The sequence below is a fragment of the Oreochromis aureus genome, linkage group 10 (assembly GCF_013358895.1).
Source record: "Oreochromis aureus strain Israel breed Guangdong linkage group 10, ZZ_aureus, whole genome shotgun sequence".
Lineage (NCBI taxonomy): Eukaryota > Metazoa > Chordata > Actinopteri > Cichliformes > Cichlidae > Oreochromis > Oreochromis aureus.
In genome coordinates this window covers 27,465,543-27,487,026 of record NC_052951.1, presented here as the reverse complement: position 1 = coordinate 27,487,026, position 21,484 = coordinate 27,465,543, and the positions used below count along the sequence as shown (strand labels likewise).

Sequence of the window (21,484 nt, the reverse complement as noted above, 5' to 3'; positions counted from 1 at the left end):
GAGGTCACAGCTTGCACGCTCACTAACCAATGCGGTGACTTAACATGGTGATGAGGAAGCTAAAGAGGCTCTTGTAAAAAAAGAAAAAAAGACAGATACTTGGCCTATCAAACGTTCCATCTGAACCAGAGGCAGTGAGACTCTTTGCTTACAGAGGCAAGCTACATACAAGTGGAGCTTTCTGGAAAACACAAAAGCTACAGACCCCATGCTAGGTTCAGCTGTAATGTGCTATTTAATGGGTCTACAAGCAAAAGAAGAAGTAATAACAGATGATATTGAGGGGCTATTTTCCACAGATATGAATCCAGGTGTGTCTAATAAGTTTGGCTTCTGTTTTAGTTAGACTTGTGTTGGAACAAAGCTGATTATATATAAAATATTAAACCTGCTGCTTTAGATGAAGACTGCTTTAGCACCAGTGCTACATGAAGGAGATTCATTAAATCATCCCACATAGAAATATAGCAGTCTATCACTAACATACTAACTACTTGCATGTATTAGTGTTAGTTATCTTAATTATTTATCAGTGGTACTGACATGATCCCCTAAATGCCATCTCAGTCCCTCCCTAATTTTTCCCATCAGCCCTCCTCACCAGTGTGACAGGCAGCAGGATGGTGAGCAGAGCGATGTGATGCAGGACCAGCAGGAACTCCTTACGGACAAAGGAGTTTATGGTCCTCAGTGAATGCTGCTTGTAGTCCTCGTGCCCTTTGACGTGGAAGCGGTAGTAGTGACTGAGGTACATGGCAAAGATGTCGTATGTCATGTAGGGGACACCGTACCAGATGACAAAGTAGGTGGCCAGCCAGTGCCTGAGGAAGACAAAATAAAATTGTTATCGGCGTCTACAACTAACAGCAGAATCACCCACAGGAACGCCTCTATCAAAAATGGATGACAATGATGTTCAAATAATTAAATACTCATTATTAAGAAGTTGAGCCAGCTATCACAATGCAAAAAACCCCCCCAGACCTTTCATGAGATGCAACTCGTTTTGACCAATTGCGTATTTTACATGGTGATATGACCCCTGAAAGTTTACCCAAAATGAGCTTTTTGACGTTTTCTCCAGTGAATGATCTGAAAACAGATTAAACATCCAGGGTAACAGTGTCTGTATCCATTTCTCTACAACATAGACACAAAACTGAGGAAGTTTTGCCACTGAAATTATAATTTTACATGATACAGGCTAGTGAAATAAAAAAAAAAATTAAAAAAAATGTGCTGAACAAGTACATGATTTTTACTTTTGTTCGTAACGGGTATTAAACTGATATGGTTAGTTTTTAAACAGCTTAAGTGTGTTTTTCAGCCCTGAAAATGTTATGTGACTGCACAGTTTGCTTAAGAAGCTATAGAAACTGAGGTATATTTAAAAAAATGAAAAGTCAAATGCAGACGCATGCCTTTGCACTCTGAGAGTCTGTAATGTGGAAAATATTCAGAATATAAAAGTATAACTTTGCTTGGCTTTATAAAATTAGACAAAAAAACTTACCTGATCCAGAGGGAGTCAGGTGGAAAGCTTTCAATGGTTTTTCATGGAATGACCCATGTATGTTTGATTTATTTAAATAAAAATCATGCAAAAATCTTTACCAGAACTATAAAACCATATTAATCATTTACCAGTCTGACATTCACAGGTCACTTTGTTAGGAGCACCCATTTAGCTCACAAATATCATGGCAGCAATTCAGCACATTTATGGCTCTTTTCCACTCGCACCCATTTCGCTCAACTCTATCCGGTATTTAAGTGATGACGTATGAACCCTGTTTCCGGGTCCAAACTACTCTGTGTTTATCAAGGCCGTTGTGTTTTTAACATGTTTTAATGCTTTGTATCTTGTCCTATTTAATCTCAACAAGCCCCTAAAAAAGGAAGTGATCACTGCCGGCCTCTCTTGGTTTTTATTACCACTGTTCATTTTAAAGCTCAGGTTTTAAAACCTTACAATGTAACTACAGCCCAGCTCATGAAGCAGTATATAAATGACTAACCTCGTATTGTGGATGGATTATCTCAGTTGTTCTCCTGACTGAAGTTTGGTCCGTTTACAGCATCCTGCCATGCGATTGCATTTGTCCCGAACCATCGGGAACCCTCACATTAACTTTTATCAAGTGGAATAAAGTTAGAGTTCATCCTCTATTGTGCGTTTATCCTGTATTATGCTAACCATAGCTGTGTAGCTAGCCACCACGTAGCAACCCTACAAATGTCACTGCTGTTTAGTTTCCGGTCTTCATTTATGTCGGAAGTGATAGCAGAACTGTATGTTTTAATTTTTTCAGAAATCCCTAAGTCAGAACGTAGTATATTATGTTTGGGTGGAAACTAGCGAGCTAACTTCCTGCTAACTTCTAACTCCATTAAATTTCATAAATTCTGTTTTCATGGATGCCTGGATGTTAAACTTAATTACCTGGTAGAGCAGCCACACTGATCATTTTATTAAAGATGAAAGAATTTAGACAGTTTTTAACTTTCAGTGATGCCACAGTGTTCGTTTGACTTTAGGACCTGAAGCGGAGTTTGACGGCTAATGACGTCAGACGACCGGATTCTACTCAGCTCAGTTTCAGTAATTACAATTGAGTGCCATCTCAATGTGGGTGGGGTTGTTATAGTAATGCGGTGTTAACTCAGCGAGCTTGGAAAAGTAGGTACCAAAGAAGTACCCAGTAACAGATACTACTACCTTATGGAAAATCCTAAAAAGTCAAGTCAAGCCGAGTAGGTGCCAGTGGAAAAAGAGGCATTAGGAATTTGGTCAGGGGGAGCTGCTGAGATCCAAATGGAGTAGGGAAGAAAGGTGATTTAACTGACTTTGTCGTGTAGTTGTTTGTGCAATGGTGCAGGGGATATTTAGTTGGTAGACTTTGGGCCTCTTAGTACCAATTGTGCATTGTTTTAACACCACAGCCCTGCTGAGTATTGCTCCAGACCATGTCCCATCCATTTACAATCAAAGTGCACTCATTTTTAATAGCAGCTTCCAGCAAAATAAGACACTGTGTCACAAAGCTCAAATGATCTCAAACTGGTTTCTTGAACATGACATTGAGCTCATTGTAATCAAATGGTCTCCACCGTTACCAGATCTGAATCCAATAGAGCACAGTGTCATATCCTGGAAGTGCATCTGACAAATCTGCAGCAACTGTGTGATGTTATCATTTCAATAAGGACCAGCATCTTTGAGGAACTTTTCTGCTCTATTAGGTACACCTTGCTAATGCTGGGTTTTACCTTTACAGTGGGCAGTGAATATAGAACACAGGGAGGCCTAGGCACTATCACAGTATTTAGTCCTAGAAAAAGCTACAAGACACATTAAAAAAACAAACAAACAAGACATTTACTTTCAGTAGATTTAAATAAAAACCTGCACTTTTTAACTTCCCAACTGTCCCATGCAAAGCGTCATAAAGCTTTAAGACAAGCTTGTGTAAGTACAGTAAAATAAACAGCTTGGATAGCTCCAGTAGCCTAATGAGCACTGATTACTGTGATGGTTAATTATGTGGACAGAAAGGAGTGAAGCTGCAGGGTAAAGCTGAGCTACTGACCCCTGACCTCTCACTGGCTTCTCTAGCTTTTAAGGTCAGCGGATGGAGATTAAGAACAGTAAGGCACAACAAACAGCTCAGGGAGGAATGAGGGCTACATGAGCTGATTCCGTAATGTATTGCATATACTTTCTGTATTAAATAACACAAAAGAAAGCACTAGTCCCCCAGACATACATAAAACAGAACTGCCTGGTCTCTTGCTATATAGCTTATCATTGGTGTAACTAGGATAGTAACAGAAGATAAATAATAATTTCACTGTGCTCAGCTGCTTATGTTATTTTTGTTCTTATGCGATTGGCTGTGTTTGCCTATCTGTTTATTAGCAGGATTATTGAAACAGGTATGGACACATACATGTGAAAGTTCTCTCTGGTTTGATGGAGCTTAGAAATGATTAACTTTGTGACTTGATCTGAATTCAGGTCTGGATCCAAGAATTTTTGGAAGGAATCTTTACCATTCCAAGATAGGGCATAATTAGACATTTTGTGTCTTCACTCATTTGTAGAGTGGTGGTCATTTCCAGCCTTGGTGGCAGTATGCAGGACTGCTCAGACTGTTTCAGAAATAACAACAAGAAAAGCACTGGCCTTCTCATTTGCCACCACTAAACGAAGCTTCATTTATTATAGATTACAACAAAAAATGGCTTTCACGGCAGCCCTATAGCTCAGTGCATTTCTAATTTTGTTTGTCTCTCAAATATAAAGTATAAAAAATATTGTTAAATGAGGGAAAAAGCACAATCATTTAGATAAACAATGTTGCCAGATCATATTAACCACTTTATTTGGAGTTACTGTTAGAGTCTGGCCAATCAGGTGAGTTTGAGCTACTTTAGTGGTTCCATTGTGCAGTTTATACAGTGAACACCACCATTTCTGCAACTTAGCCACTAAAGGCTAAAAGAAGGGACAGGTTGTGATGGAGAATTAGAGTATTTGTGAGTCTAACTCTGGAGCATAAGCCCCCGGGTTGAGCGCACGTCACAGGACAGCAGAACTGAGCAGCGTTGTGGAGGAATTAAGCTTTGTGGGTGATTGGGGGGGGGGGGGGCAAAGATTAGCAGTCTGAAACTGGGACTGCCAGGGTCTGGTCGCTGACTCAGTGAAGGATTAATAGGCTGGCATTAACCTAGCGTCACACTTTCCTCAGCTGCACAGAGTGGCCAGTGCTAACGCTAACAGTAACTCATTGCCAGCTGGCTGATGTGGAGGCAGCACGAAAGCAGCTGGTCCAATAAGAGAAACAGGCAGACTGCTGCCCAAGAAAAGATACTGACCTATCAATCACAAAGGAAGTTAGTCTGAAAATTTTTTACGTTACATGACTGCTTACATCATCTTCAGCAGCAGGGGGAGTCTTTCATGCTAATAATTGCAGCATAGGTACCAGATCTTCTGATTTATAACAAATTCCCAATAAAGTAAAACCATTTAAATATGTGCTGATGTGGCTCTGATGCAACAACTCTTCAGACATCACAGATTAGCGCATTTAGACTTCAGACGGTTCGCTGAATGAGCAGAGCCGTTAAGGTAAGAGCTATCACTCAGATGAGATGCAACAAAAAGTCCTCTCAACATTTCTGCTTAACCTCCAGGACAGCAATGCTGCTTCTATTTCCTGGATGACAAGCATGCAGTTTCCCAGTTACACTAAAACACCCGAATAATGGACTTTATATCTGTGGCGTAAAAACAGGAAGAAGAAATCTCAGCAGCTAAGATTATGCTAATGATAGGATGTTGTAATGCTAGCAGTCAAGTGAGCAGGCGGCCACAGATTAACCAAAAACAGTTGCTAAAAATAAATTTAAAAAAAACAAACAAAAAACCTTAAAAGCAACTAGTTTAAGTTAAGTGGGCCAAAAAGAAAAATACTAGAACAATCAAGGATTGAAAGGACAAGGAACAGTAACCGCGGGAGAAGAGGAGACAAACAGGTCCCTGAATAAAGTGAGGAGAAGCGTGCCGATCAATGTATTTTAATTGTGGAGTATGCAAGTTCACACTTTAGACTGTGTGTGTGAAGAACGTGAAGAATTAACAGCACGAATGTTATGTCAAAGACATCAGCGAACTGTGTTAGGGCCGAGTGATTTTTCGCATTTTCACCTCACAAGCAAGCCGAGATTGTGCAGCTTCTACGACAGATTAAGCAACTTGGTTTTTGTTTGACTCAGTGAGTCAAAATTGAGGCCCGAGTCTTTGAAATAACAGATCCCACCAAAGGGAGGCCCAAGAAGCATAGCTGCTGCGTTCATGTGTTACCAGCGAGAACCAATGTTTCACTAAAGGGGTTATTTACATGAAGTCTCACCTGTCGTTAATGACGTTGCCGCAGCATGATGACACAACAACAGCTCCTGCTGTGGTTGCCATGGCAGCATGGATAGAGGACACCAGCCTGCAAAAAGGGAGAACATTGTCACTTATGCACTGGATGGCTGCAACATGTAATAGAAACTTCAGAGGGATATTGTCATATGTTTTCAGTGAAGCTGACAAAAGTAATATGTTCAGATATTTATTGTCCCGATTGTGTCTTTAGAGAGCTGTCCAATCTCAACATGGCCAGCACCCCAGAAGGAAAACAAAACTTCCTTGAAGTATCTTAATGTTGTTCTGCTGGCCCTGTTAGTCCAAAACTTTAATTCCTTGGTTTATGATCAACATAGCCATCAGTTCAGCTGTACTTTGTTTTTAGTACTAATAGGCAATTGTTAACCTGCCAATATATTAACACACAGCTGAGCCCAGGGGTTTTTGTGAGTCACCAGGGGCCTTTGGGGGTGATGAGGCACAAGTGAGGTCTGCATATAGTTTATGCATGACTGCATTACGCAGGTTATGCATTATCCTGTTGGTGCTAGCCAAAATATTTTTATTACATTTTTGGTGAGGTTTCATCCCTTGTCCAGAAGGAGGACCACCAGAACAATTGTGTACACACAGGAAGCCTGTCAACTAGGGCTGTTCGATATAACGATATATATCGGATGACGATAGAAAAACGTCTATCGTTTCATTTTACGCTATCGTTTGTTTCGTGGTGTCGCAAAATAAACTGTTTACGGCAATATTTTTTCATTATTTTGATGGTCACTGTAGTGGCTATATTAATTTCCTAAAGTTCTGTCTTTCTCTTATATTTAATATAACCACACTACAGACGGACAAGCGCTTGTTTTCATGCGCTGTCGTTAGCAACAACGACGGTAAAACCACCTCGTGTCCGCTTGTTTATTTTCCACATAAACCTTTCACAATAAAGCTCAAGATCCTGTTGAGACTTTTCAAAATAAACTGAATCACGTGAAAGATGCAGAGTATTTACGGATGAGAAGCAAAAAAGAGCCGTCAGGTGCTAAAAAATAAACCTTAGACTCAAACGTTAGAACAGGCTTTTCCCCGCAGCACGCCGTGTAATAAATACTCACAAAGACAACGGCGGCCGTTACAACCTATGTCTAAAAATGTATCGTTTCACGCATCAGTTAAAACACTCGACTCCAGGTACGCGACGCCCAGCTGGAAACACTTCACCCAAGTCGAGCTGCCCGACATTCACAGAATTTACAGAAAATGTTACATTTTTGTGATTTATATCGTTATCGGACGATAGATGTCTTAATATCGGGATATGAGATTTTGGTCATATCGCACAGCCCTACTGTCGACCATGACTTTCTAGCTGACGGTTGGTGGCTGGCGGACCTTCCAGGCTCCAGTTTCCCGTGTAACGCTGTAACCCCAACTCGCAGTGAACTGCTTACTCAGTGGACCCTCTTTGACCCCAGAAATACACCAGGCCTGCATCAAAGCCAGAGATCATCACACCCACTCAAGCCAAGCTAATGCTTGCGACTTCACATGGCGGTGTGTTTCAGAAGGGCATTCATGACACTTAAACTGGTGCTGTGTTTGTCTTTAACAAAAGCCAAGTCAAGCTGCAGAGCAGGCAAGGAGGTCAGGAAGTCAGACACAGCCATAGTTTTTCAAACAAAACCCTTGTACAGACAATGCCAAAGATACTGCCTGATATGTTTAATAACAGAGTTTCCTAACAGCAGATATGGTGATAGTTCTGATGTTAAACAGCCAATCAACAGGTGACAGTTTCAGGTGTGTGGCAGCAGACATATCTATACGTTATCATAGTAAAGATACATGGAAGTATGCTTATGACATTTCTTCACAAACTATAAGATAAGATGTATTAATATAGCAACTGTTCAGTCCTCTAGTTGGCTACAGAGCTTGATTGCGTCAGCCGTCTGGATTGAGCCATTAATCAAGCTACAAAGCAGCAGTGTCATTAAGTAAAACCTACATGGACAAAAAGTTTTAAAAAATTATTCTGGGGAAATTTCAGCATACTTGTGAAATGTTTTTGAGATTTAATTGGTTACCACTGAAACTGAAGTTATGTCTCTCCCTGAGCTTCACACTAATTACCTAAAGGAGGTGCCGCCAAGATAACTGCCTAGTGCCAAGACTTGTTTCTATAAACACTTTGCTTAGAAGATTACACCAGTGTAATACTCAAGTTAATATTTGTGTTACTACACTCCCTATTATTATCATCTTGCTTTTAAAGTTTGATCTTTGCTACAATTATGAATAAACTCAAAATAAAAAGGCAGGTGTTGGCTTAGTTTTTTGTGATGCCATGTGGAAAATTATTGGGTCAAATAAAATTCACTCTCAGCAGATCTGAGCTGGTAAAACTACATGCTACAAGAAAATTTAACAAATTATTTCAATCTAAGTGAAATTATGCCTGTTTTCAATGTGATTCATAGCTCTAGGAACAGGGCAAAGCCCAACAAATACAGGTCAGTTTTACACAAGTGCTGCTTCAGGTGAGCCGCTTGCGCAGTCGAACCTTTGAGTTCAGTGTACCGTGACGGGATTAGCAGTACTTGGCTTCAACTTTCCTCATCTATAAACAGACCTGTGACATAGGAGAACTTGGTACATCTTTATCTGAAGTGTCACTTTGCAGTGGAGAAAGGCATGCATAACATTCAACGGCCTCGCACCTATGCAACAAGTAACTCCTAAACTGAGATCTGACTTATGTTTTATATTTATTTGCTTACGTTTATAGCAACTTCATAACAAATTTTTTTTAAAATAAATAGTGGCTGTGATGTTGTAGCCTTGATGAGTGAACAATCACAGAGAATTTGATTTTTTCTCTTGGTTCAACAGAGTTATTTTGTTCAATTTAAACAGAAAGCTGGATTATTTCACCAATTTAATTTTTGAGTGTTTTTTTTTTTTTTTTTTTTTTAAACTATGAATGACTGCTTTTGCTCAGAGAAGCTCGCTCCCTGGACGCTCTCCAACTTGGCAGCACTGACACTAAGCTGCTTTGAAATGACAAAACATGTCCTTTATTCCCCAGCAGTCACTGCGGCCATGACAGACAGCCGCCCATTTAACACAGCGCTTTGTTGACGGATTTTCCCGATGGGTCTGTTTTACATCTCCACCTACTCATCAGGAGACAAACACATGCTACCAGGCTATGTGTGTTTTGTCTGCCTATGTTTTCCCCCCACCACCCAACAGACGGCTGCCTTCGCTGAGTCTGGTGGTGCCGGAGGTTTTCATCCTCTTAAAAGGGAGTTTTTCCTTCCCACCATCTCAAAGAGCTTGCTCACATTGGATCATCTGATTTGGGGGGTTTTCTCCCCAGTACTGTACTGACTAGATCAACAATAGCTGGACCATGATGGTCCAGATCTGGACACAGACCTATTACTAGATTTTGACATAATGTTTTTATTTTACTCTGAGCAACTTTTCTTGTATTTACGGCACGTTTATTTTAATCTGCGCAGCTTTTTCTTTTGTCTTTATTGTAGCCACAGTATGTACACAGGAAACACATAGACCAATCACATGAACTGTAGCTTGTTACAGTTATATAACCCATGTTATGAGTTTTCCAGCCGATCAAATCATGTACTCACAGCAGGTCTAAACAATACGAGATGCAGAAGTCCAAAGAAATAAATAAAGTAGCTAAATAAGAGAAAAAAAAGAACCTGAGACAGTGTACATGTGAAATGCACTTAAGGAAAAAGAACATTTTACTATTATTTTATTATTATTATTAATTATTTATGATTTTAATATTATTAAAGTATCCTCCACATCATTGCGGAAATTAATAACACTGAAATACTGCACTTTTATTTGACACCCAGTTGTTGAAATCGTCTCTAACTGGACCTCCTTAAATTGAATATCTTGTGAAGCTAAGTGGGATAATTACTTAGCCCTTGTAAATAATAGATGAGAGGCTTGAGCGAACTACCAAGGAAAATGATTACATATTTCTTGAGAACTGGGGTACTTAACACTGCACAAATTCTAGGCTAAGGACTTTTCATTTTCAATTTTCCAGTAAAAATTAATCGCATGTACATATATTAACACTAATTATATTGAGGTATGGCAAAGATCTAGCCTTTACTAATGTAGTGTTATAGAGTTCACTAAGATTTATTGACTAATTTAATTATTTATCCTTTAAGATATAAGTCAGCTGACTGTTTAACCAAGCTTATTGGTTTCTCATAAACTCCTTCAGTTTCCAAAGGCAAACAAACACTAAAACCATCAGGCGTGGCTGTTCTCCCAGGTGTTACAATAAAGTTTAACATACAGGCATGCATGAAAAATGGGACTTACAAAGTCTATCTGATTTAGACATTAGTAGCTTAAGGCTAACAAGTTGACATCTAAAGATGATATACTGGTTCTGTCCAAAGTATTTCTGTGAGGGAAAAAAAAGCAGTTACTGACAATAACACTTGAATGGATTAAATTTGAATAGTTGACAAAAATATCTTCTGCATTGTGTCCAGCTACAGAATTAGGCTTAGGTTAATACAAACTGTAAGATGAAGGACAAACTGTTGTTACTCTATAAAAGTCCCTGCTAACGCTTTCATAATGGGTCAACAGAAAGTCTGAGATGAGCTCAGTAATAACATAAGGCTAGTTATTAATATGTTGCTGGATGAATCCTGAGCCTCACCAGAGCTGTCAGATTTAACCAGACAGTTCCCCAGCAACTTCAAACAGAAGAGTTCGCCCTTATATCAGAAATATATCGGTTCCCCCTTTCCTCTCAAAAATGCATTGCTACTTCTGGAGAGAAACGCTGAAACCTGCACTTACACTGTTCCATTTTTGTTAGTTTACTACTAATTTCTAAACCTGGGTAGATAAGATTTGTTAGTACTGAAATGAACTGGCTGAGTCGTGGTTTATTAATGAGCTCTTTGTCAGTAAGCCATCCACAGAACCTTTTACTCCCATTTGAACATTTGTGTAATAGCTACCTTATGCTAACTGACTTAGTAATGTATAGGATCAGAAACAGTTTAAAAGATGCACGCACAGTCTTGAAATTCCTTCTCAGAATGACCATAATTTAGAAAACTGACTCACATCATCAGAAAAGTGTTAACAGAGGTCAAAGTCGAGGGCCTTTTTATCTATAGACTTCTACAGGACGTTTGTGCATCCACAGGTATCATCTCTGGTTGCCATTAAAAAGAGTACTTGACTTTTCAGAAGCTAAGTCATTTTTTTAAGTGGATGAAGTTGAAAAGGGAAGCAAAAAATGCCATTCATGCATTTTTTTTTTTTTGTCATGATTATGATGATAGCACACCTTTTAACGTGAATTGATAGTGAGCTCCCATAGATCCACCAAGGTACTACACATACAGCCACAAAGCACCCAGACATACTCAGGCTAGTTTTAGAAGGTCAAAAGTGTGCTTTCTTTCTTTTTTATTTTTTTTTTTAATGGTGCACTAACAAATGGCAGTGCTGAGAAACAAAGAGAGTATTTGTGGTTTCCTGCTTGAACCTGCAGTCAGCTCAAACCAAGGTTTACGGTGGGGGACCACGGCCATGATGCCGGCATCAGCAAATGAACAATAGCCATGTGACACTCAAGCACAAAAACCACAGGTCTGAGCTAGGAAAACTTAACAGGCCTTCTTCTCTCTTTCCCCCACAAACTCAATCCCCTCACACCGGCCTTACTGCCTTCTAAGGCTGTATGGTCTCATACTCTGTCACAAGACTCAGTTCATACAGCCAATTCATTGTGTGTCCGCCAATAACCCCCTCTCTCCCCCCTGCAGCTGAAAAGTTGAGTTCGACGGGGTGCGGAGAGTGCAGTGGGGAAAAAGGGGAAGAATGCTTTGTTGCCTTGTTCGGTAATGTTGTCTTTTCTTCCCTACTGTGTCAGGCCAGTGAACAACCTCAGCTTCCCTTTCAGTGTAGCCAGGTCTTCGCACTGACTGTTTGTTACACATGGACTACTTGCTCTTTCGTGTTCTCTCTCTCTCTCTCTCTCTCTCTCTCTCTCTCTCTCTCTCTCTCTCTCTCTCTCTCTCTCTCTCTCTCTCTCTCTCTCTCTCTCTCTCTCTCTCTCTCTCTCACACACACACACACACACACACACACACACACAAATACAGTGTCTGACAGCAAGAAGTGGTGTTTTCGTTCCTCTAGTAAATGGGGTACGTAATGTGTAGGTCCATGGGCACTGCAGCAGAGCAAAAGAAAGTGACAGCAGAACCAAAAAAAGCAAACAGGGTAAAGTGCATTTCATGGCAAGAAGGCACTCTCCCACTCTTCCATCAGAACCCTTTGATTGTACAAATGGATGCTGGAACGTCACTGGCTGCCTATATGGGAAATTTTGAGTTTGAGCCAGGAGAGCAGCACATTTCCTGGTGGCTTGATGGTCATTTTGGTCAGCCACTTGATATGCAAACATTTAAGCACTGTGCCAAATCTAGACATTACAGGTATGCACTTGTTCTGATAACATCTCCCACCCTCTTTCCAAATAAACTCCTAGTGACAACTATCACACATATTGCTGGGGCAAAATAAGATTTGCTGTTTGGCATTAAATTCCACTAACTCAAGTTTGTGTGCTTAATTCTATTGTATCCTCCCTTGGAGAAATAAATGGGGGTGCATATGGGTTGTGTTGATTGGCGCAGACCAACTCCAACTGTAATGTGCTGCCTATCTGTCTGAATTCATACATTTGCAAACCTTCACAAATCTATCCAAGAGTGACTCCAGTGTGGACGGGTAAGACCCCAGTTGTGCGGAAACGGCAACCTGTGTGACCAAAAGTGGCCGCTGAGAGGTTGATGGTGCTGCAATCAGTCGCTGAGAGCAAAAATTCAATTCAATAACCAGGCAACCACTGATTTTTTCTAGTCTTGAGGTTTGATTATTTGCTATTTTTTCTCTAGTGTGACTGAGACTTGGGTAAGTTAAAATGCTTCAACTGGAGAAAAAAGTTACACCCTAAACCCTATGGGCACATTTCCATGTGTATATACACCCCATGGGCATGTGCCATGTGGCACACAACAGGAGTTTTACCTGCACCTTTTCACACAGGACATATGGGAAAAGTGGCATGTTAAAGCTCATGTCTGATTGTTGGTCATAGTCAGCAAATGTTTGATCCATCTCTTGGTCCAGTAATGTCATGAAAAGTTCAGCCCCGCATGTGTTAAATCAGCTAACAGAGATGAGAGGAAAAGCGAGAGGCTGGAGGTAAACAACAGAAGGAACTGGAGTCCCTGCTGAGCTCTAAAATCACCCTGATGCCGAGATGATCGTATCTTCCACAATTATTCCATTAACTTGCATTTACAGTTAAAATAAAGCTAACTGTTTGGTGTTAACACACACAAATCCTTCAGGTGTCGAATTTATGCTACTTTAGAGCTTTATAAAAGTCCTTTAATGGGAAGCCTGTGATACAAAGCATGATACAGGCAGAAGATGGAGACATTAAAGGCCAGTTTAGTGGTTGAGGGTGAGCACTGCGACATCCCGCAGGCACTGTGGCTTGTAAGAACGAGGTTTTCCGATAGCTGAGCATTTGTAAATTAGCCGAAGCGTTATTCGGGAGTAGGCTTCGGTGTATTTCAGTGCATAGCTAACTCAGCAGTCGGCCCTGACCAGCGCTCAGAAGAGGATTAGCTAGAGTGACAGCTTACAAATGAGCGCTCAACTGAACTGTGCAAATGTGAGCAAGTCACACTTGCTCACATTTGCCCCCCCACTAATAAGATGCAAAGTTAAAAATGTTTCTAATGTAATTATTTTATAAATCATTCACGTGGCTTGTTCAACTCTAATAAAATATGTAACTTCCTGGGATTTCTCTGTGACTACTTACTGGAGTGAAAGTACTAGAATTCAGCTGATGCTGCATAGTTGTGGTTGGCTGATATCAGTAGATCAGCAATATTCTATGGTGTAATGAATGGGAAAAACTGTGAGGTTATTAAGGATTGTTTTCTACTCGGGAAAAAAAAAGATTTTTTTTATCTGAAAACTGCGCTATTGTTTCTTAACTTTTAAGAAACTAGATGCCATTTAAAAGTTAGACTGTATATAAAATATGGATGTGGCAACTGAAATGTCACTGATTGGTTTGACAAGTTGTTTTTGAAGACTCAAGCTAAGCATTTTTAACCATAGTTATTATAAAAACTAAACTAAAAAGAAGTGAAAAAAGCATTTTAATTAAATTAAATAGAAGTAAAAACTAAAGTCACTTTTTAGACCCAGAAGCTAAATCTAGTATTTATAAACAGTCTTTGATTACTGTCTAACAGAGCAGTCCCCAACCTTTTTTGCGCCACAGACCGGTCTTTAAGGTGTCGCAGATAAATACAACAAAATAAAATGATACAACCAAGACAAAAACTGTTGTATTTTGTAATTATAATAACAAACGCAAGTTCACTGTGTAATTGTGTAACTTTTTTAGCAGCGTCCTCCTGATGCGCCAACAACATTGAAAGTAACATCCTCAACTCTGCCCCTTAATGCTCTCTGGTCGCTATGGTAACGCGTAACTATTTCTTTCAAAATAAGACACACAACTACAACATGGGAAAAGACCCAGGGAAACCGAATTACCAATTAAAAAAAAACTGAAAATCATAAACTTCACACCTGAGCCTCAACTCTCGCAGCCCAGTACCAAACGACTCAGTCCGTGGCTCGGTGGTTGGGGACCGCTGGTCTAACCTATTCTGTTGCATATGCTGCATAAATTAGCACTATCCGGTCTTTAAGTCTGACGTTATTAGTCGTGTTTGGGTCCAAACTCTGCTGCAGGTCCCAAAGTCAAACGAACAATGCGGCATCACTGAGACTTGAAAAACTGTCTAAATTCTTCCATCTGTAATAACATGATGGCTGCTTTACCAGGTGTATCAATTAAGTTACCAGGCATCCATGAAAACAGAATTTATTAAATTTAACAGAGTTAGAAGTTAGCAGGGAGTTAGCTCGCTAGTTTCCATCTAAATATAATATACCATGACTGAGAGTTTTCTGAAAAAAATTAAGACGTACAGCCCTGCTAACACTTCCGATATAAATGAAGACAGGGAAGTAAACAGCAGTGACGTTTGTAGGGTTACTGAAGTTGGGCTAGCTGGTATATATAAGTCGTGTCCAAATTCATGGGCTGCATCCTCCTGAGGACCAGGCCTTCACGGTCTACGTGGGCCGGGTCCTCAGAAGGTCGGGTAGGCCGGAAGTAAACGGCTGTGAAATTGGACAGTCTAGCCTTCTGATTAGCGTCACCGCTGTCTCGGTGGAGTTTAATAAACTCAGCTGTCTGCTCCCTGCTACCTAAAATATAACAGGACACTGGTGTAAATTCTCGACCACCTCACACTTCTGTTTAATCAGTTTTCTGCTTGACGTTTATTCAGCTGTGTGAAAACCACCCGGGGGATTAATAAAGTTTTATTTTATCTAATCTAATCTAATAACTTTAATCTCAGCCAAACCGATTTACTCATGAACAAATAAAACACTGAAAAAAGCCAAACAATAACATTTTTAGGTTGTCTAAGTGACTTATATATTACGTTTAACCTGAGTAGCGAAAGTCCGCGGTGATCTGAAAATGATGTGCAGGGAGTTGTGCCGTTCTCGGCGGCTTCAGTGACCCTCGAGCTCTCGGCTAGCTATCGAGCTGGTGGGTAACAGACGTCTCCAAAAACGTTGAAGCACTTTTGCAAATATGCGATATCTTGATAAACCAAGCAGATATTTGAAGTTTACACACCCACATTCTCGCCTGAAAATATGTTAAAAGTTTATTTTGTGATCCAGAAAGATTAATAAGAGTAATTTTAAAACTTAGTAGCGGCTGCAAATGCTACAAACTGGAGTTTGGCTGGGCCACGCTATGAATTCTGGGATATGGTGGGCCACGAAGGACACACTCGACCCATCCTTCAAATTCAGGGAAAGGGAGGACGCATTTGTCGGCTGCATTCGGAGGAATCTACGAATTTGGACAGCCTTCGGCGCGTCGCTGTGATGTAATCTGTCTACAAATGCATCCTCAGGAGGATGCAACCCATGAATTTGGACATCCCCATTGATGTGCTACATGATCGCTAGCGACACAGCTATGTTAGCATAACATAAACACAGTGAAGCTGGAGGATGAACGCTAACATTTTTCCACTTGATAAAAGTTAACAGACCAAACTTCAGTCAGGAGAACAACTGAGATAATCCATCCACAATACGAGGTTAGTCATTAATATACTGCTGCATGAGCTGGGCTGTAGTTACAATGTATGTAGAGCTGGGCGATATAAGATTTTTTCATATCACGATATGTTTTTTTCCATTTCAGGCAATAACGATATATATCACGATATAAGCCAAATAACTATATTTGAAATAATCAGCAGCTTGTTTTGATTTAAATATTTATTTCCCATAATAAGTTCAACAGGGTAGATGTACTCAAGGAACATGAGACTTTTTCAGATAAATAAAGGCAAATATTGCAAACTACACAAAGGGCAGCCGCTAAAGCGTTTAAGTTTCAAAATAGAACAAACAAAACAGACTACTAAATTGTCAATTCTACTTAGAAACAAAATATTAATTCTAAAAAAATAAATCTTAGTTTGTTTTACAGAAGAACAGACAAAATTGACTAACTTTTGTCAATATCAAATAAACTGAGAACTAAAAGGAAATTCTCAATCTCTCCTTGTTGTATAGCTTAGCTTTTCAAACAGTTTTAACAGTTACTTTAGTCTGACAAAAGCCGAATGACGAATTAGCGCTTTCAGTCAGAGATTGAGCATGCACCGCTTTATTGTATTTCCAGACTTGCTTTCGGCACAATTTACAGTGCGCGCTACTCTGTTTTTTGTCAGACTTGAAATAGCTGAAATACCTTCACACTACGAAACTTCTATGGCCCTTCTGTTGGACAATCTCTCCGGCATTGGAACCATCATCTGTTTTCTCTTCGATAGCCTTCGCTCACGCTCTCGGTTGATTTGTCTCTAGTCGGCACACTCATGTCCTCCATTACCCGGGCGGCACGGCGGCTGGCTGCTTCCCAAACAAATACACATGTGCGGCTTGGCACTTGTGCTGTATATAACAAGTCACGTGACGTGACGCTGCAGCTGTGATTGGTTCGGCTCTGCGCTACTTAATTTGGATTGGCTGTTCTTTTTTTTTTTTTTTAAGAGCGCAAGAGAGATGAGGCCTATCGCAATAGTTTAATTTTTCTATCGAGAAAAAGTTATTTCGCAATACATATCGTTATCGTTCTATCGCCCAGCTCTAAATGTATGGTTTTAAAAACTGAGCTTTAAAATGAATAGCGATAATAAAAACCAAGAGAGGCCGACAGTGATCACTGACTGTTCTTAGGACTTGTTGAGATTAAATAGGACAAAATACAAAGCTAGAGAAAAACAGTGCAATCATTTTGACATCTATGATTATTATTCCTTACATTGATGTAAAAATAATTATTCTTTCACTGATAAATTAGCAAACTGCAGCAAAAAAGCAGACAAATGCTTAGGAGGACTTGACAGCGCTAAGTAGTTGTGGGCTGCCAAGCTACATGTAGTTACATCTCCAGCGAGGTGCACAGTGTAGGTTATGTCGTAGGGTTTCCACGGGTTTGTGCATCTACGCCAGTGATTTGAGACAGAAGCATAAATCCTTTGTAAGGCAAAAGTAATCTAACAAATAGTGTAACAAATTACTTTCTTCAGAGAGATGTATTATGTATGGAGAAACATTTTTTCTAATTGCTGCATACTGGATAGCTTTCAGTAATAAGCAAAAAGAAACTCATGTCATCGATCAGTGGATATTACAGTCAGACTGTAGTTAGGACCATTTTATATACAGCTCTGGTCAAAAGCTTACATGCAATCGTTATGGGGATGAAATTCATGGTAAATTTGAGCTTTTAATGATTTCCTTGAACTCTTCTTTTTCCAGGGTGCAATGACTGTACAGCATACATCTTTAAGGACTTTAAAAAACAAAACCAGGGTGCACAAGTCTGAATTAATTTAGGATTTTCTCTAATCCACACAGGGTCAAAAGTTTACATACATCCCCACGTGGTTAAATGTCACCTTAGGAAGGTGCACATCAACCAGATGTTTTTGGTAGGCATCAACAAGCTTCTGGTATAATTCTGGCTGACTATTTGATCACTCTTTTTGGTAGAATTGGGAGTTGATTTAAATTGATTGGTTTCCTGGCACTGACCCGGCTTTTAGGCATAGTCCACAAATTTTCATTAGGGTTGAGGTTTATCTTTGGGAAGGCTATTCCAGCAGCTTCATGTTCACCTGCTTTATCTATCCCAAAGCATTTTTGATTCGTGTTTGGGATCATTGTCCTGTTGGAAAACCCAACTGTGTCCAAGTTTCAACTGTCTAGCAGTTGGTTTGAGGTGACATTGAAGAATTTGTAGATAAGCCTCCTTCATTATTATTCCATGAACCAGTACCACTGGCAGCAAAACAGCCCCAAAGCATGATGCTACCACCGCTACCGTGCTTGACAGATGTTAGTGTTCCTAGGCTGGAATGCGTCACCTTTAAGGCCCCAGTATACTTGCCACAATGGTTGCGTTGCTTACCACCACAACATCGTCTCACACTCATTTGTTTTTATATGCGCTGATGCAGTATTCTCCTGAACGCTAGGTGTCACCACTCAGACGATAGCACATCACATGAGAACTGATATAGGAGAAGAAGTAGTTAAAACTTGAAGCCAAGACATTGTTGAGTGTTTTTTCCACAAACTCTCAAGTGTTCAGTCTCAAACTGTTCCAACATCTCCCTCTGTATATCTGTACGCCTCTGAGCTTCTGTACTGGAATATTAATATGGCAGTAAAAACCAGCACGACCGCAGACTCTTGTCTTTAACCCAGCTGTGGCACCCACAGCACAACGCACCATGTTAAAAAAAAATCGAGATGTGCACGACCAGCCATAGCGCCACAGGATGTGATGTCAAATCTGGTGCGTGACACACAGAACTGGGGAAGCATAATGGCGCATTACACCTCCAAACATACTTGTTGTCATTGTAGCTAAATAGCTCAAACTTTATTTCATCTGATCATAAAGTTTTTCTCCAGAAGCCATTTCACTTGCCCGTGACCTTAATACGAATTAGCGAAAAGAGACTGGACGGATGACATTTGGCTTGTCCATATGGGCAGCTGCAAACTTTAGTCAAGCTTGAAGGTGTTGATTTTGTGGCAGGGGCTTCTTTTTTTGCTCAGTAACCTCTCACTTAACAGCGATGTAATACGCATTTCACTATAGGACACTGCTGTTCCAGAAGTTTCCAGTTCACGGCAGCCTTGAGCCCTGGTGGTTCCAGGGTTATCCGTGAACATCCTAACCAATTTCCTATCAGCTGACGGTGATAGTTTGGACTTTCTCACTATTCTGAGTATTGGTCAGTCCAGTCAAACAAATCTTTTTTTTTTTTCCTTTGCAAAGAGAAACTACTAGGTGTAGTGAATAGTGATCATTAACAAGTTAACAGACCATGATCATGTCAGTTTAACACTGTAAACCTTCACTTATTAAAAGGTGTAAGTAAATGTATGTATATAATATTTAAACCTGCATGGATACTTTTGTGTTTGTGTGGATTGGAGAAAACCCAAAATAGATTCAAAATTGTGCAACCAATTCTTGTTTTTAAAGTCCTTAAAGATGTATGCTGTAAAATCATTCGACGTTGGAAAAAGAACAATTCAAAAAAATCGTTAAAAGCCCCATGACAATCATGCCCATGATAAGTACATGTAAACTTCGGACCACAGTTGAATGCATGTTAGTGCACCTTTTTAAGCACATTATATCATCGATTTCGCGATCAAGCAAACAAATAACAAAGCGCTTGGTGCATCATGCTTACAAAGACTCTTTTTAAAGCCTGCTGTGGTATTTTCCTACAGGGGACCCATAGTTTGGATTTGCTGTATCTGCAAATCACCGTTACAAACACTCTTCGGGGATTATTGAGCCCAATTTGCAGAAAAGGGAGCACAACAACAATTTAGAAATAAATAGAAAAATATATCTTCCTTAAAATGACCACACTGGGTACTCAACATGAATAAGTTTCCGTCATGTATGAAAAAAAATACAACACACCAAGGAGCTAACGGGATGAGGGAAAATGTCCGTAGCTACAGAGCGCGGAGTAAGCTAGCACCGGGCGCTAGTTAGTGAGTTTGTGTTGTATAAAGTGGTGAGTTTAAGCTGGTTTACCTCTCGCTGACCAGTACCACGTCGGCATCGCTCCAGTGTTTGAACACACACGGTAGGATCTTCCTGAAGGCGAAGAAGAGACCGGGGAAAACTACGGCGCCACACGCTAAAACTTGCAACATCCTGCTCATATTTTCCTCTCTAGCCGCCCGGACACCTGACTCTCTCTCTCCCCTCCGCGAGCTTCGACGGTTTACACGCGGCTGTGAGGCATTTTTCACGCGGCCGGGTTCGGCGTCTCTTACCGGGAACAGTCCACCATCAGCACACACTCACACATACTCACACACTCACACACACTCCACCGAGGCTCAGCAGCAGCAGCACCAGTGTTGAGCTAACGGCAAACAGATGTCAACTACCCGTGGAGACTTTCAAAATAAAAGGCTTGACCTGCGTGTTTCCCCTAGCGGAAGCGGTAAAATCGCAACACCAACCCCACTAGGCTTTTATTTTGAAGGCCATCCTTTTCGCAGCATTTACGGTAAATTTAACAACTTGTAATTTAACAGTGTTTTATTGAATTGCGGCTTGTGCTTTCAGCTTAACTGAAATCTAAATATTAAAGCCTTTGCAGCTGTCGTGTATGTGCTATAACACATAGGCGAACTACGTCCTTTAGCGAAAGTAGTCATACAACAAAATCAGTAGTTGCGTAAGCAGGCATTCAATTTTTTGTTTCTCCACTTGGGGGCAGTGCAAGTGTTATATCATCACCAAGTTTGTGTGACGGATGTGTTATGGAGCACTTGTCAGCAGATAGAGCTAAATTATCAGATGAGTAAGAGACGTGTGTAGTATTCACCATCGACTGAGCGACTGAGTAAAGCCATGTGTGGCATTTAAATTGTCCTCTGTGCTCAGCAGCTCGTCAGTAATTTGTTGCTGCTGAAAGCAGCCTTCTGCCATTGGAAATAAGGGGTTATGTAAATGATGAAAATCCTTCAACAGCAAATTAAAAGAGGTTAAAGAGCCATGGGGCTTAGAGAGAGAGAGAGAAAGAGAGAAAAAAAAAAACCTTCCGCCAATGAATTAACACCGGTGACTCTGCCTCTGTATCTGTCCACCTCTCATCTGAGGCCATCAGTCTCAGATACAGCTATCAGCTGTCAAGTTAACACTCTCTTTAAAGTCAGTTAACCTGACTTCGCTGAGCTCTGTCAGGTAGTGTCTGATAGCTGCTTGTAGAGTGT

The 21,484-nt window shown here is 40.4% G+C and overlaps 1 protein-coding gene across 1 annotated transcript in view; it reads right to left on the bottom strand.

Annotated features, from left to right (window-relative positions):
• Window positions 1–20,644, bottom strand: part of tlcd3a (TLC domain containing 3A) — a 45,177-nt gene extending 24,533 nt beyond the window's left edge. Inside the window, exons 1-3 of the mRNA XM_031747606.2 lie at window positions 20,292–20,644; window positions 5,919–6,005; window positions 602–821 (exon numbers count right to left, since the gene is read on the bottom strand). Of these exons, the coding sequence (XP_031603466.2) occupies window positions 602–821; window positions 5,919–6,005; window positions 20,292–20,422 (438 nt within the window). The 5' untranslated portion in view covers window positions 20,423–20,644. The remainder of the gene's footprint in view (window positions 1–601; window positions 822–5,918; window positions 6,006–20,291) is intronic.
• Between the last annotated feature and the right edge of the window lie 840 nt (window positions 20,645–21,484).